Here is a 12,138-nt window from a genome sequence, read left to right as displayed (position 1 = left end):
CTAGGACTCCTCCTATGCCGTACGGCGAAGCGTCGCACGTGAGTCTAATGGGTAGCGAAGCACTATATTGGACTACTACGCTTTTAGAAGTTAATAAATTTTTTATTTGAGAAAAAGCTTCACGTTCAGTTTTCCCCCATGTCCAGCGGGCTTCCTTCTGGAGTAAACGATGGAGAGGCTCTGCTACTGTTGCCTTCTGCTTTAAAAAAACGGAATAAAAATTAAGGAGGCCTAAAAATGCCTGCAACTCATTCTTATCTCGTGGCTCTGGGGCTTCTCTAATTGCTCTCAGCTTCTCTGTTGTGGGGTGGATGCCTTCCTTATCTATTTTATATCCTAGGAATTCTATACTGTTGGTTCCCCAGACACATTTATCAGGCTTGATCCTTAAACCTTTGTCCTGCAACCTCTTAAGTACTTCCCTTATTCTTTTGTTTACTTGTTCCTGGTTTTCCCCTGCAATTAAGATGTCATCAAAGTATGGAATGGCCCCATTTACCCCTGACAATAGGCGTTCCATAATGCTCTGGAATATTCCTGGGGCTATGCTTACCCCAAACTGTAACCTCGTGCATTTGAAAGCCCCCCTGTGCGTTACAATTGTCTGAGCGTTTGCTGTTTGTTCATCGACCGGAAGTTGCTGGTAAGCTTGCGCCAGGTCGATCTTTGCGAACCTTTTCCCCTCCCCCAGGGAGTGTAGAAGTTGCTGCACAACTGGGATGGGGTAGGGGTGGTGTTGGAGTGCCTTATTCAGGGTTGATTTGTAATCAGCGCAAACTCTTAAAGAACCATCTGGTTTCAGAGGTGTAACTATTGGAGTTTCCCATGGCCCCTGTTCCACAGGGACCAAGATACCTTGGCTAATGAGTTTATCCAGCTGTATGTCTAGTTTGGGGAGAAGCGGAAGGGGGACCCTGCGAGGTTTTAGTCTGATCGGTGGGACCTTGGGGTCAATAGAGAATGATATAGGGGGCCCCTTGTACAATCCCAAGGTGGGGCTGAACACTTCAGGGAATTCTTTAACAAAGTTAGGCATATTATCACAGTTAACATTGTGCACACCCGAAATCTCGATTCCCAACGGTTCCATCCACGCTAAACCCAGAAGAGAGTGCTTGGCCCCCGTTACAATAAGCATTGGAAGGGTACATTTAACATTCTTGAATATGATAGGTACATTAGCTGTTCCCAGGACCGAGATTACCCCCCCTTGGAAGTCTCTGATTACCAAAGAGGTTTGATTTAGGTCAGTCTTAGACACATTAGGCATATACAGTTTAAATTTTTCCCAGGGCATGATGGTATATCTAGAGCCCGTATCCAGCTCCATTGAGCAAGGCTGGTTATTTAGTAACAATGAGATAACAATTTTAGCCCCCTTTTTAGTTGCCGTGTTATTCACGGAAAATTGAGAGTTACCTCTATAGTAGTCGCGGTTAGTGTTTGGGTAGTTCCGTTGACCCGAGTTGCGGAACGGTCTCCTTTCTCGCGATTGGGGGGTCTGGTTTTGTGGTCGCTGGTATTGTGGCGTGGCGAAAGTGTCTTCCGGTGTTGTCGCTCTGCAAGCGATGGCGATGTGGCCTCTCCGGTTGCAGCGGCGGCATGTAGCGTCTCGGAAAGGGCATCGATGGCGCTGGTGATTTCCCCGGCAGCCCGCGCAGGGGGCTGGGTGAGTAGCTCTCAGGTGTCTTGGCTGGTCTTGTACCAGGAGGCAGTTGTCACCGCTGTGAGTTGGTTGATTGAGGTCGTCTGATTCCACGGCGCTGGAAGACGCGGAGTCAATTTTGGCAATGAGTTCTCGCCTTCCGTGCTCTTTTAATTCTCTAGCCGCTGCGTCGGCTGCTTCTGCGGTTTGCGCCAGTTTAATCACGGTTTGTAGAGTCGGCTCTTCTTCGGTGAGGAGTTTATTCCTCACTGTGCTGTTTTTCATGCCGAAAACCAAGGCGTCGGTTAGGCGAGCTTCCGGGTCTTTAAACTTGCATTGGGCAAGTACCGTTCGAAGCCGCATTGTAAATTGGTTGATCGACTCGGTTTCCTTCTGAGCCATCATGGAAAATTGATGCCGAAAAACCATGGCCGGTTTTGTCGGCTTGAAGTGGCTCGCTAGCTTTTCCTGTAGGACGTCCCACGCTACGGTTCTTGCTTGCTCCGGTTCGGTGAGCGTTTGGGCCAGTCCACGGATTTCTGCGCCGCAGTAGTTAAGGAAAATAGCCCGTCTGCGATCGGCTTCGGCGTCCTGTATTCCCGCCGCCTCGAGGAAGATCTCGAAGGTGGTCATGTATTCGTCCCAGGTCGTTTTCTCGGGATTGAAGAGTTCCGGAGCCTGGCCGATCTGGACTTTGTTCATTTTTTGCACGCGATTCTTCCGTCCGTTCGTCGCCAGTGAAGTAGACCCAGAGGCAGGGTTTTGAGCAATCGGTACTTTTATTCAGCTCAGAGGACAAGTGACAGCTCAGCAAAGCAAAGTGACAATTCAGCGAGTACCGACTGGCTCTGCCTGGAGAAACCGCTCCTTTTATACATTTGCGGTTCCCGCCAAAGCTAGAGCCGGCCGCGTCTGAGCCAATCAGGAGCGACTTCCTGCTTGGGCTCAGACAGCGCTGGAAAGAGGAACAAACTATTTACAGAGTTACAAGGTAGCCATTTCAGGATACAACAGTCCCTTTCATAGACTTTAAAATTGGAGACCTTGACAATTGAGTGACATCTACTTTTTAAAAATATGTATGTTTTGTGAGGAGATCTCACTCATAGTTAGAGTAATCTCCTGGACCTCCAATGTCATCAGAACTAAGAAAGGTATCAACCTCTTGTTTCAAATATCTGGAAGCTGTCCTTCACTCTGTTAGCAGTAGGAAAACTCATAGGGATATGAATGTTATAAAGGTTTGATTTATTCATTCACTTTAGTCAGTTTTGATCCAAATCCATGTAGGTTTTGAACCACAATTTCATAATAGGTTAATCATTCACTCTAAGATTGATTGGCAGGTTGCTTCATACACTAATCTTTTTTCCCACACTTTTCAGTTTGTTATTATTTCTTTGTTTTCATCTGTCTGTCTGTCTGTCTGTCTGTCTGTCTGTCTGTCTACCCATCCATCCATCCATCATTTATTTTTGTATTTTTCTGTAAATATTTATAATATTTATATTTATAATAATTTTAAAGAGATGAATATTATGAAGTACACTCCACTGTTTTTATTTATTTATTTTTTACAGACAAGGCCCTGAGACAAGTGATGATGAAGTTGAACTTCTAAGGGCCCTTAACATGGAAGACATTTGTTTCCCTGGAAATCTTAAAGCCTCAGGGAATGGGGATTTTTTTTCCTCCTTCCTGTATCTTTAGATGAAACTCCCTCTGGAGGAATTAAGAAAAAAACTTTTGGCATGATACTGATGTTCCATTTTCAGATCATCAGAAGAAAGAATCTTAAACGTTTCCACAAGGCACCGAGGCTTCTTAATTTGAAAGGATATTGCATTTAGGACAACACAAGGCTACCACATAAGCTGATCTATCAGCTTATGAAATCAGACTAAGTGGGAATATATTCTTCGCTCCATCCAGGTAGGTTTGGCATCTTTAGATGCTGTGTAGGGAGATTTTATGTATGTATGTATGTATGTATGTATGTATGTATGTATGTATGTATGTATGCATGTGTGTTTGTCAAGCATATATAAGATTACAGTAAAAGTATAAACATGTATACTTGAGACGATATCGAGTACATGGGAGAAGACATGATCAATTGTTTTATCTGGTTCATTCTGTCTCATCTGAGTGTAAGGACGGTTACAGCCATATTCAAATCCATTCATTCTTTCCCTTCTGTGAATACAGTGTTCCCTCAATTTTTGCGGGTTCGAACTTTGCAAAAAGTTTATACCACGGTTTTTCAAAAATATTAATTGAAAAATAGTTTGCGGGTTTTTTCCCTATACCACAGTTTTTCCCGCCCGATTACGTCTTATGTCATCGCCAAACTTTCATCTGACTATAATAAATATTTTTTTTAATAAACTTTAATAAATAAACATGGTGAGTAATGATCTAAATGGTTTCTAGGGGAATGGGAAATTGCACTTTAGTGGTTTAAAGTGTTAAGGGAAGGCTTGTGATACTGTTGAAAGCCAAAAATAGTGTATTTACTTCTGCAACTCTACTTCGCGGAAATTCGACTTTCGCAGGTGGTCTCGGAACACATCCCCCGCGAAAATCGAGGGAACACTGTAGTTGTTCCAAGTTGTTCAGAAATAATCCAATTTCTGCTTCCATCCAAAAGCAACTCCACGCATCATGTGCATGGTGGTCATTTCTTCCAACCTTTTCTTAAAGGAAGGCTGCAGTCAATCCTGCCTCTCTGACAACAGGTTTAGCATGGAACAAGTCCAGATCTGAGAAAGGAAAAGAAAAGCTGTTCACAGCAAATATCTGAGATGTTTCATTAACTAAAGACTTCTGTGAAGGGGAAAGAGAGCTGTTCACACTTTTGAGAGAAAAGGAGATTTTAATCTGGATCTTAGCAGAAGGTGAAACACCCTGATCAGATGAGTGTGAGGAAGAACCTTGGTGGGAAAACCTCCAGGTGCATAAGGGGAATGAGGACAGATCATTTCTGCTGCTCCCCTTGCTGGAAATGAAATCACTCAGTGAAACCAGGGAGAGGAGTGGACGTGCTCTTTAGGCCACAAAGAAGGTCCTACAGTGGGGCACACGGCTTACACAATAGCAATGTGCAGTCTCCTTTGTTTATTGCTTGTATTTAAGAGATGGGCCATCAGAGTGTGGAACAGCCACTTTCAGGCATTCAATTTGGAATGCCTGGAATGCTTGGAATGCTTTTTTCTTTTTGTCACATTTTGTGTAAGGCAGGAAACCTGTTTGGGGTTTTGGTTTTTTTTAGCAGGACCGTGTCTGGTTATACCTGTGAAATTTGGAAAGGGGAGCTGCGCTCCACTTTGGAAAAGTAAGCTGCACTTCAATTGTACAGGTTGGTTATAATAAAAAAGACAACCTATTCAAAGAGCACCGCATGGACAAGGGGTGTTCCAATATTTGAGGGGCTGCCACAAAGACGTGGAGGGTCAACCTATTCTCCAAAGCACCTGAAAGCAGGACAAAAAACAACGGGTGGAAACTAATCACAGAGAGAAGCAACTGAGAGGTAAGGAGGAATTCCCCGACAGTTAGAACACTTAATCAGTGGGATAACTTGTCTTCAGAACTTATAGATGCTCCAACACTGGAGGTTTTTAAAGAAGAGATTGCACAATCATTTGTCTGAAATGGTATAGAACTTTCCGCTTGAGTAGGGGGTTGGACTAGAAAACCTTCAAGATCCCTTTTAACTCTATTTGCTTCTGTTATTCTGTTGTTCAGCTGTTCATGTCAGTGAAACCAAGTTGCAGCAACAGGGATGTAGAAAACCCAAAGATTGTTATGACTAAAGAAAGCTTCAGAAAAGATGGAAGAAATAAGATCTGCAGTTTACCTGCCTTGTGTGAGATGTTGATATAAGTATTGTTTAGATCAAATTAGATCAAATTAATAGATATCATTTCCCCCCCTCTGAGGTTGTTTTTATAGACCAAGAATATATCCACTGCTACAAAACTAGGCTACTGGACCTGACCACGTCCCTTTCTTTAGTTGCATTTCATCAGTGTGAGACCATATCAAATTCAGGGTTGGCTAAACACATGAGAGTGTCCTTAACTTGTCAGTCCAAACTCTTTCATGCCTGCTCTCCCAACCATGAAGCCAACTCTTTACCTACACTCTGTCACAGCAAAAGTGCATCTAGGCTTTGTCGGTACTTTTTCCATTGTGCAACTAATCAAGAGACTTTCTTCTCCATCTCAGTCCTATTCAACTTACTAGGATGATTTTGATAGTTTTCATTTGGGATACGACGTATTACTTTGTTATAAACTCCTAGGCTTCCTTTTCTTTTTTTTCCCCTCTGTTGCTCCTACAAAATTAAGCTTTTAACAATATTGGGATGGTTCACTGTATTGATTTAGAAGTGATTTTATCTGTGCTATGTCTCTTAAGCTCAGAAATGGTGGAAACCCTTCATCTCAGAATTATTATTTATTAGAGTTGGAAGGAACCCTGTGGGTCATCTACTCCAACCCCCCACTCAAGCAGGAGTTCCTACACCAATCTGGATAAATGGCAGTCCAATCTCCCCTTGAAATTCCCAAGTGTTGGAACTCTCACATCCTCCGCAGGCAAGCGGTTCCACTATTTGATCACTCTCACCATCAGAAAGTTCCTCCTTATTTCCAGGTTGAATCTCTCTTTGGTCAGCTTCCATCTGTTATTCCTGGTCTGGCCTTCTGGTGCTTTGGAAAACAGCCTGACTCCCTTCTCTCTATGGTAGCCCCTCAAGTACCGCACCCTGAGTTGCCTCAAGAAGGGCGGCATAGAACTCTAATTAATAAATAATAAATAAATAAAGTATTGGAACACTACATGTCACCCCTGGTCCTTTTCTTTGCCAGACTGGCCATGCTCAGTTCCTGCAACTGGTCTTTGTATGTATGGGGATATGAAAGATGTAGAACATGGACTTTGTAGTCCAAATTGCTCCTCTCATTTTTTAAAAAAATAATAATTTTTATTTGGTTATATACATTAAAAAAGACATACAAACATTGAACAAAACAAAAAAATACTCCTCTCATTTTCATGCCCTTGATTGATTCTCTCCTTTCTCTAACTTGGGCCATTCTCTGATCAGGATTACTCGTCTGTTTCAACCACCTGAGGTCTTTGAACAGAAGTGTTTGGAATTGCTTCACTAAGAGAAACTTTTCCTTAGCAGAGTTGGCCATCCAGGCACTGAGGCAGACATCCCATTACAATCCCCCTAATGCAGTCCCTTCTCTGTGGGTCATCAGTAGTTAGATTCAAGTCCTAATCAAGAACTGACCAAGTAACATTTAACAGTATCAGCAGTTCCTAGCGAGATAGCTTTTGAAAAAGTAGGATATATCCCCAATTCAATATTTTCAGATATTGAGGTAACAGATGCTTCAGGTATTGGTCAAAGAACTCCAAACATGATTATATATATATATGACAGATTTCTTTTTCCATAGGCATACAATTTTAATATTTCCAGTTGTTCCTCCCCGCCCTACCATCACCTGGTAAAGTCAAATCAATGAATCAAACTTTCCTCTTTTCAATAACTGTTATATGAGGCATGTCTGACTTGTTCAGATCTTAAAAGATTCATTAAGATGTTTTTCCAAAACCTTTTTAATTTGATGGTTCTACTAGTTTTTACTCGGTTTACTCAGTTCATTCATATCCAAATCTCTGGCTAAATTTCTAATGAAGAATTTTGGCAGTGGTTACTATTTTATAATATTATCATTCATAATTAATTGTGGTTCCTTGAACAGTCATCCAAATGTTCAGACTGGATTAGCCATTTTCCACTACTGTGTGTCCCCAAAATAAGATATTGTCTTTTTTTTTTTTTGAACCCTAAAATAAGCACTTGGCCTTATTGCCGTGCACTCAAAAGCCTGATTGGGCTTATTATCAGAGGATGACTTATTTTGGGGGAAACAGGGTACATAGCGAGTCCTTCCCAAGGGCCTGGGAGAAGCAGATGTGGATGTTTGACCATGTTACAGTTATTGTCACAGGATCTAAGCTCTTCCTAGGAAAGCTGCCTTTTGCAGTTAACAACTATTGATCTTCTCAATGCCAGTGGTGATATCTTCACATCTCGCTGTTTTAGAAAGGTGCACAACATTCTCAGAGACTCTTCTCAACAATGTACTAGGGGGTCACCATCAGTGAACTGCTGGACAATACTACTTGGTCTGTTGTGTGGATGTTGGATGGTTCAGGTGGGAAATTTTGGCGGGTTGAGCATGTTCTTTCAGATTGCTATGTATCTTGAGATTGCTCTTTGGCGTCATACGAATTTCGTTGCATGGGTATACTGTGTATATACATACAATGACAATAAAGTATGTATGTATGTATGTATGTATGTATGTATGCATGCATGCATGCATGCATGCATTCATTCATTCATTCATTCATTCATTCATTCAAGTGGAGCTCCAGCTGTTTTAGGATTGCAACCAAGATGTCTTTGCTTTCTTTCACCACAATTATTCCATTTCTATTTGCAGGTCTTCGTATTTCCTTATCTAATTCTTTCTCTTCTCTTTGGCGATATCCAGGTGCTGCTATGTCTTCTATCCAAATGTTTTGTCTGTTATAGAAACTGTGCAGTCTGAGGAATTATATGGAATGTGCCTGGTTGTCAGCTTGGATTATAAAGTCCAGAGCACTTTAGCTTCTTCACTGTCTATTATTTTCACTATATTATGGTTGAATTACTTTTCTATTACTTTCACTATTTTATGATACTACCAGTTTTTGTCTATGGCCAAATTTATATTTCTTTTAGACCATTGTTGCTACTTTGGAATCAGTCATTGTTTGTAATCATATTTCTAGGAATTTGATTATCCAATCATATGATGGAGAGTCAAACATCTTCTTGTAATCAATCAATGCTACATTCAACTTGGTCTTCCTTCTCTTGCAGTTTTCCAGAAATTCTTGTTGATGTTATTATTTAAAATCATATGCCTGCTGACTCACAACAATATTTGTTTGTTTATTTGATAGTTTCATATGCTGAGACCTGTCATAGAAAAGCATTTGCAAAACAAATGGGGTCAACTGCACCCAATGCAAAGAGGAGATAATGTTATTTTCATGTAAATCTGACACTATGTAAAAGTTTACAGAATGTCCGAAACCAAAAGCCGAATCAGTTTGTGACAATAGTCTTTGGAGAGGGGCGGCATACAAATTTAATGTTTATGTTTATTTAGATTTGTATGTCGCCCCTCTCCGCAGACTTATTATTATTATTATTATTATTATTATTATTATTATTATTATTATTATTATTTATTATTATATTTTATTATTATTATAATAATATTTATTATTATTATTATTATATATTTTTATTATTATTATATATTATTATTATTATTATTATTATTATTATTATTATTATTATTATTCTATGATACCAACTGTCATAAATTGTTTACAAAACATCTTTCAAAACCATACCATGAATTCACTATTCAGGGCACAAAAATGCAAAACCCTCAACTTGTTTTTCCCGTCTAAATTTTTGCTAAATTTTGGAAAACAAATTGAAGCTAATCGCACATTGATGACTGATTTTGTGGTAGTTGGGTTTACAACAGATCCTTTCCTTTTTTTCCCCTTTTTATTGATTTTCATATTTTCCACAACTTAATATTCCTAAACAGATCTACATCCATACATGTATATTAATATTAATACTTATAGAATTTATACATTGTACGTTGAATTTCCTTTTTGTCAATTCTTATGTTTCCGTCCCACATTGTCTCATCATTTTTCTTTTCTTTGTCCATTCATATCATTTAATCCATATAGTATGATACTCAGTGTCTTTTTGTCCATTGAACTCCATTGTCAATATGTCCATTTCAGGGCAATCATACATTTATAATCTCCTTCTCCAGAAGTGTATGAAAGTCTTTCCATCGTTGCCCATACATTATCCTTACCATTGTCCCAATGACTAGTATTGGATTTTTAATTCTTTAGAGTACTGTTTCCTAATGATTCCTAGCAGAAAGAGTTCAGCTTGTTATTCCTGTTATTCCTGTTATTTCCTGCATCCATTTATGTACACTGCTAAAACAAATAAAGGGAACACTCAAAGAGCACATCCTATAACTGAATGAATGAAATATTCTCATTGAATACTTTGTTCTGTACAAAGTTGAATATGAACAATAGCATGTGAAATTGATTGTCGTTTTTTAAATTAATTTTTAACAAATTTATATTACACACAACATAAAACAGTGCATAGTGAAATGTGCCCACCACCCAGACACACACACATTCCTCACCACCAAATCGGGGCTGTTTCTTGTATAGTCCACTTGACCCACTCTATTTACATATTGTAGAATGATTCCAATTTATTTCTTGTAGCTTGGTCTCAGAGTCTGCTCGTCATATATCGTCTTACCTTGTCCCACCGTCCCATCAGTTGTCCCAACTCAGTTTCATCATCCGAATTTATCCTTTTATCCATAATTTCAAATTGAATATGGTCCACCATGTACCTATACCAATTTTGCATTGTCCATTTTGTCGCATCCTTCCAACCCAAAACTATTACTGCCTGAGCGCTTTCTATTGCTGCTTTTTTTATTTCTCTAAATTCTCCCATCGCATTGCTTTTAACTAGTACAGTACTGCCATTTCCTTAGTGATTGTCCATTGTATATTTACCATTCTATTGATATCCTCTTTCACTTTTTGCCAAAATTCCCAAAACATATGCATAAACACTCCTTTATCTTGACACCCATGCCAACAAATATGTGAAATTGATTGTCAATCAGTGTTGCTTCCTAAGTGGACAGTTTGATTTCACAGAAGTTTGATTTACCTGGAGTTATATTGTGCTTTTTTATGTGTTTCCTTTATTTTTTTGAGCAGTATATTTTCCTCCAATACTGTTTAGCTTCGGGCCAGGTCCATCATATATTAAAAAAGGTTCCCTGCTCCAACTTACATTTCCAACAAATCTGATTAGAATTTGGGTATATTTTCGCCAATTTTACCAAGGTCAGATGCCACCGGTAGAACATTATATTGTTGTTGATCTTGTTAATTTAATGTTCCTATTTCAAATTTGCTGCCAGGTGTATATTATTTCTGATGTTTTTGCCCATGCAATCATCGGCCGTTTTACTATATCTTCATATTTGTCGAATATAACTAATTATATATTTTAGATATATTTTTTTTCTTCTGTGCCCATGTGTAATTTATCCAATTGCTGGGATTCCCTATCTATGCCATTTCCCTCCACGTACTTTTTATATCATGATTGTATTTGCAAAACATCGTTCAAAATCATAGCATGAATTCATTATTCAGGGCACAAAAATACAAAACCCTCACTTGTTTCTCCTCTCTAAATAGGTTATGCTTGGAAAACGATGGAGGTTGGAGCTAATCGCACATTGATTACTGATTTTGTGATGGTTGGGTTTACAACAGATCCATTTCAACCCACAATTCTCTTTGTAGCATTTTTGGCACTGTACATCCTAACACTGATTGGGAATCTGGGCCTCGTGGCCCTGATCTATCTAGACTCCCGCTTGCACACACCCATGTACTTCTTTGTGGGCAGCCTCTCCTTCCTGGATATCTGGTACTCCTCAGTCTACACTCCTCGGATCTTATATGACTGTTTGTCTAAGAACAACCACATTTCCTTAGCGGGTTGTGCAACCCAGTTCTTCTTCTCTAATGTAGTTGGTGGGAGTGAATGCTTTTTACTGGCCTTCATGGCCTATGACCGCTTTGTGGCCATTTGTAACCCACTCCTTTATGCCATTGCCATGCCCAAGAAGCTCTGCATCCAGCTGGTGATGGGAGCCTATATGGTGGGGTTTACCAATGCCATTGTACACACTGGTAATACATTCCGCCTACACTTCTGTGGTAGTAATCTCATCAACCACTTCTTTTGTGATGTGCCACCACTTATGAAGATGGTCTGTGATGACAAAAGAATATATGAATTCATCCTGACTACTGTCATTGGGTTGACTTTGCTTTTAGCCACTGTTGTCATTGTAAAGTCCTATGTTGGCATTGTGGCAGCCATTATTCGCATCCGTTCGGCTGCAGGGAGGCGCAAAGCTTTCTCCACTTGCTCTGCTCACCTGGTCTCTGTCTCCCTCTATTATGGAACCATGCTTATTACATACTCTGCACCCAACTCTCATCACACCGCAGATTCGGACAAGGTAAATGCACTGTTCTACACTGTAATCAACCCTCTGGTCAACCCGTTGATTTACAGCTTGCGCAATAAAGATGTGAAGGCAGCCTTCAAGAAAGTCTGGGGGAGATTCACAGCCCCCAAATGAATGGCAAACTCCTTCTTTAGGGTAGGATGCAGATGAGGAAAATCACCTCTAGGCTCCACTGTCTGCCAGGCATCCAGCCACTTTTCTTCTTTCCTCCTTCCCTCCTCCTAC

The 12,138-nt window shown here is 40.0% G+C and overlaps 1 protein-coding gene across 1 annotated transcript; it reads left to right on the top strand.

Moving 5' to 3' along the window:
* The first annotated feature begins 11,085 nt into the window (after positions 1-11,085).
* LOC139158685 (olfactory receptor 9G4-like) lies at positions 11,086-12,027 on the top strand. Its single transcript, XM_070736015.1, has one exon. The coding sequence runs from the start codon at positions 11,086-11,088 to the stop codon at positions 12,025-12,027; it is 942 nt and encodes a 313-aa protein (XP_070592116.1).
* Positions 12,028-12,138: the final 111 nt, after the last annotated feature.

The sequence above is a fragment of the Erythrolamprus reginae genome, chromosome 1, assembly GCF_031021105.1.
Source record: "Erythrolamprus reginae isolate rEryReg1 chromosome 1, rEryReg1.hap1, whole genome shotgun sequence".
Classification (NCBI taxonomy): Eukaryota; Metazoa; Chordata; class Lepidosauria; order Squamata; family Dipsadidae; genus Erythrolamprus; species Erythrolamprus reginae.
The sequence above is the reverse complement of the archived record's forward strand: the minus strand, read 5'-3'. Positions and strand labels throughout refer to the sequence as shown.

What these genes read in the sequence shown, in the direction of transcription:
- LOC139158685 (XM_070736015.1), top strand. Translation starts at nt 11,086, where the DNA reads ATGGAGGTTGGAGCTAATCGCACATTGATTACTGATTTTGTGATGGTT.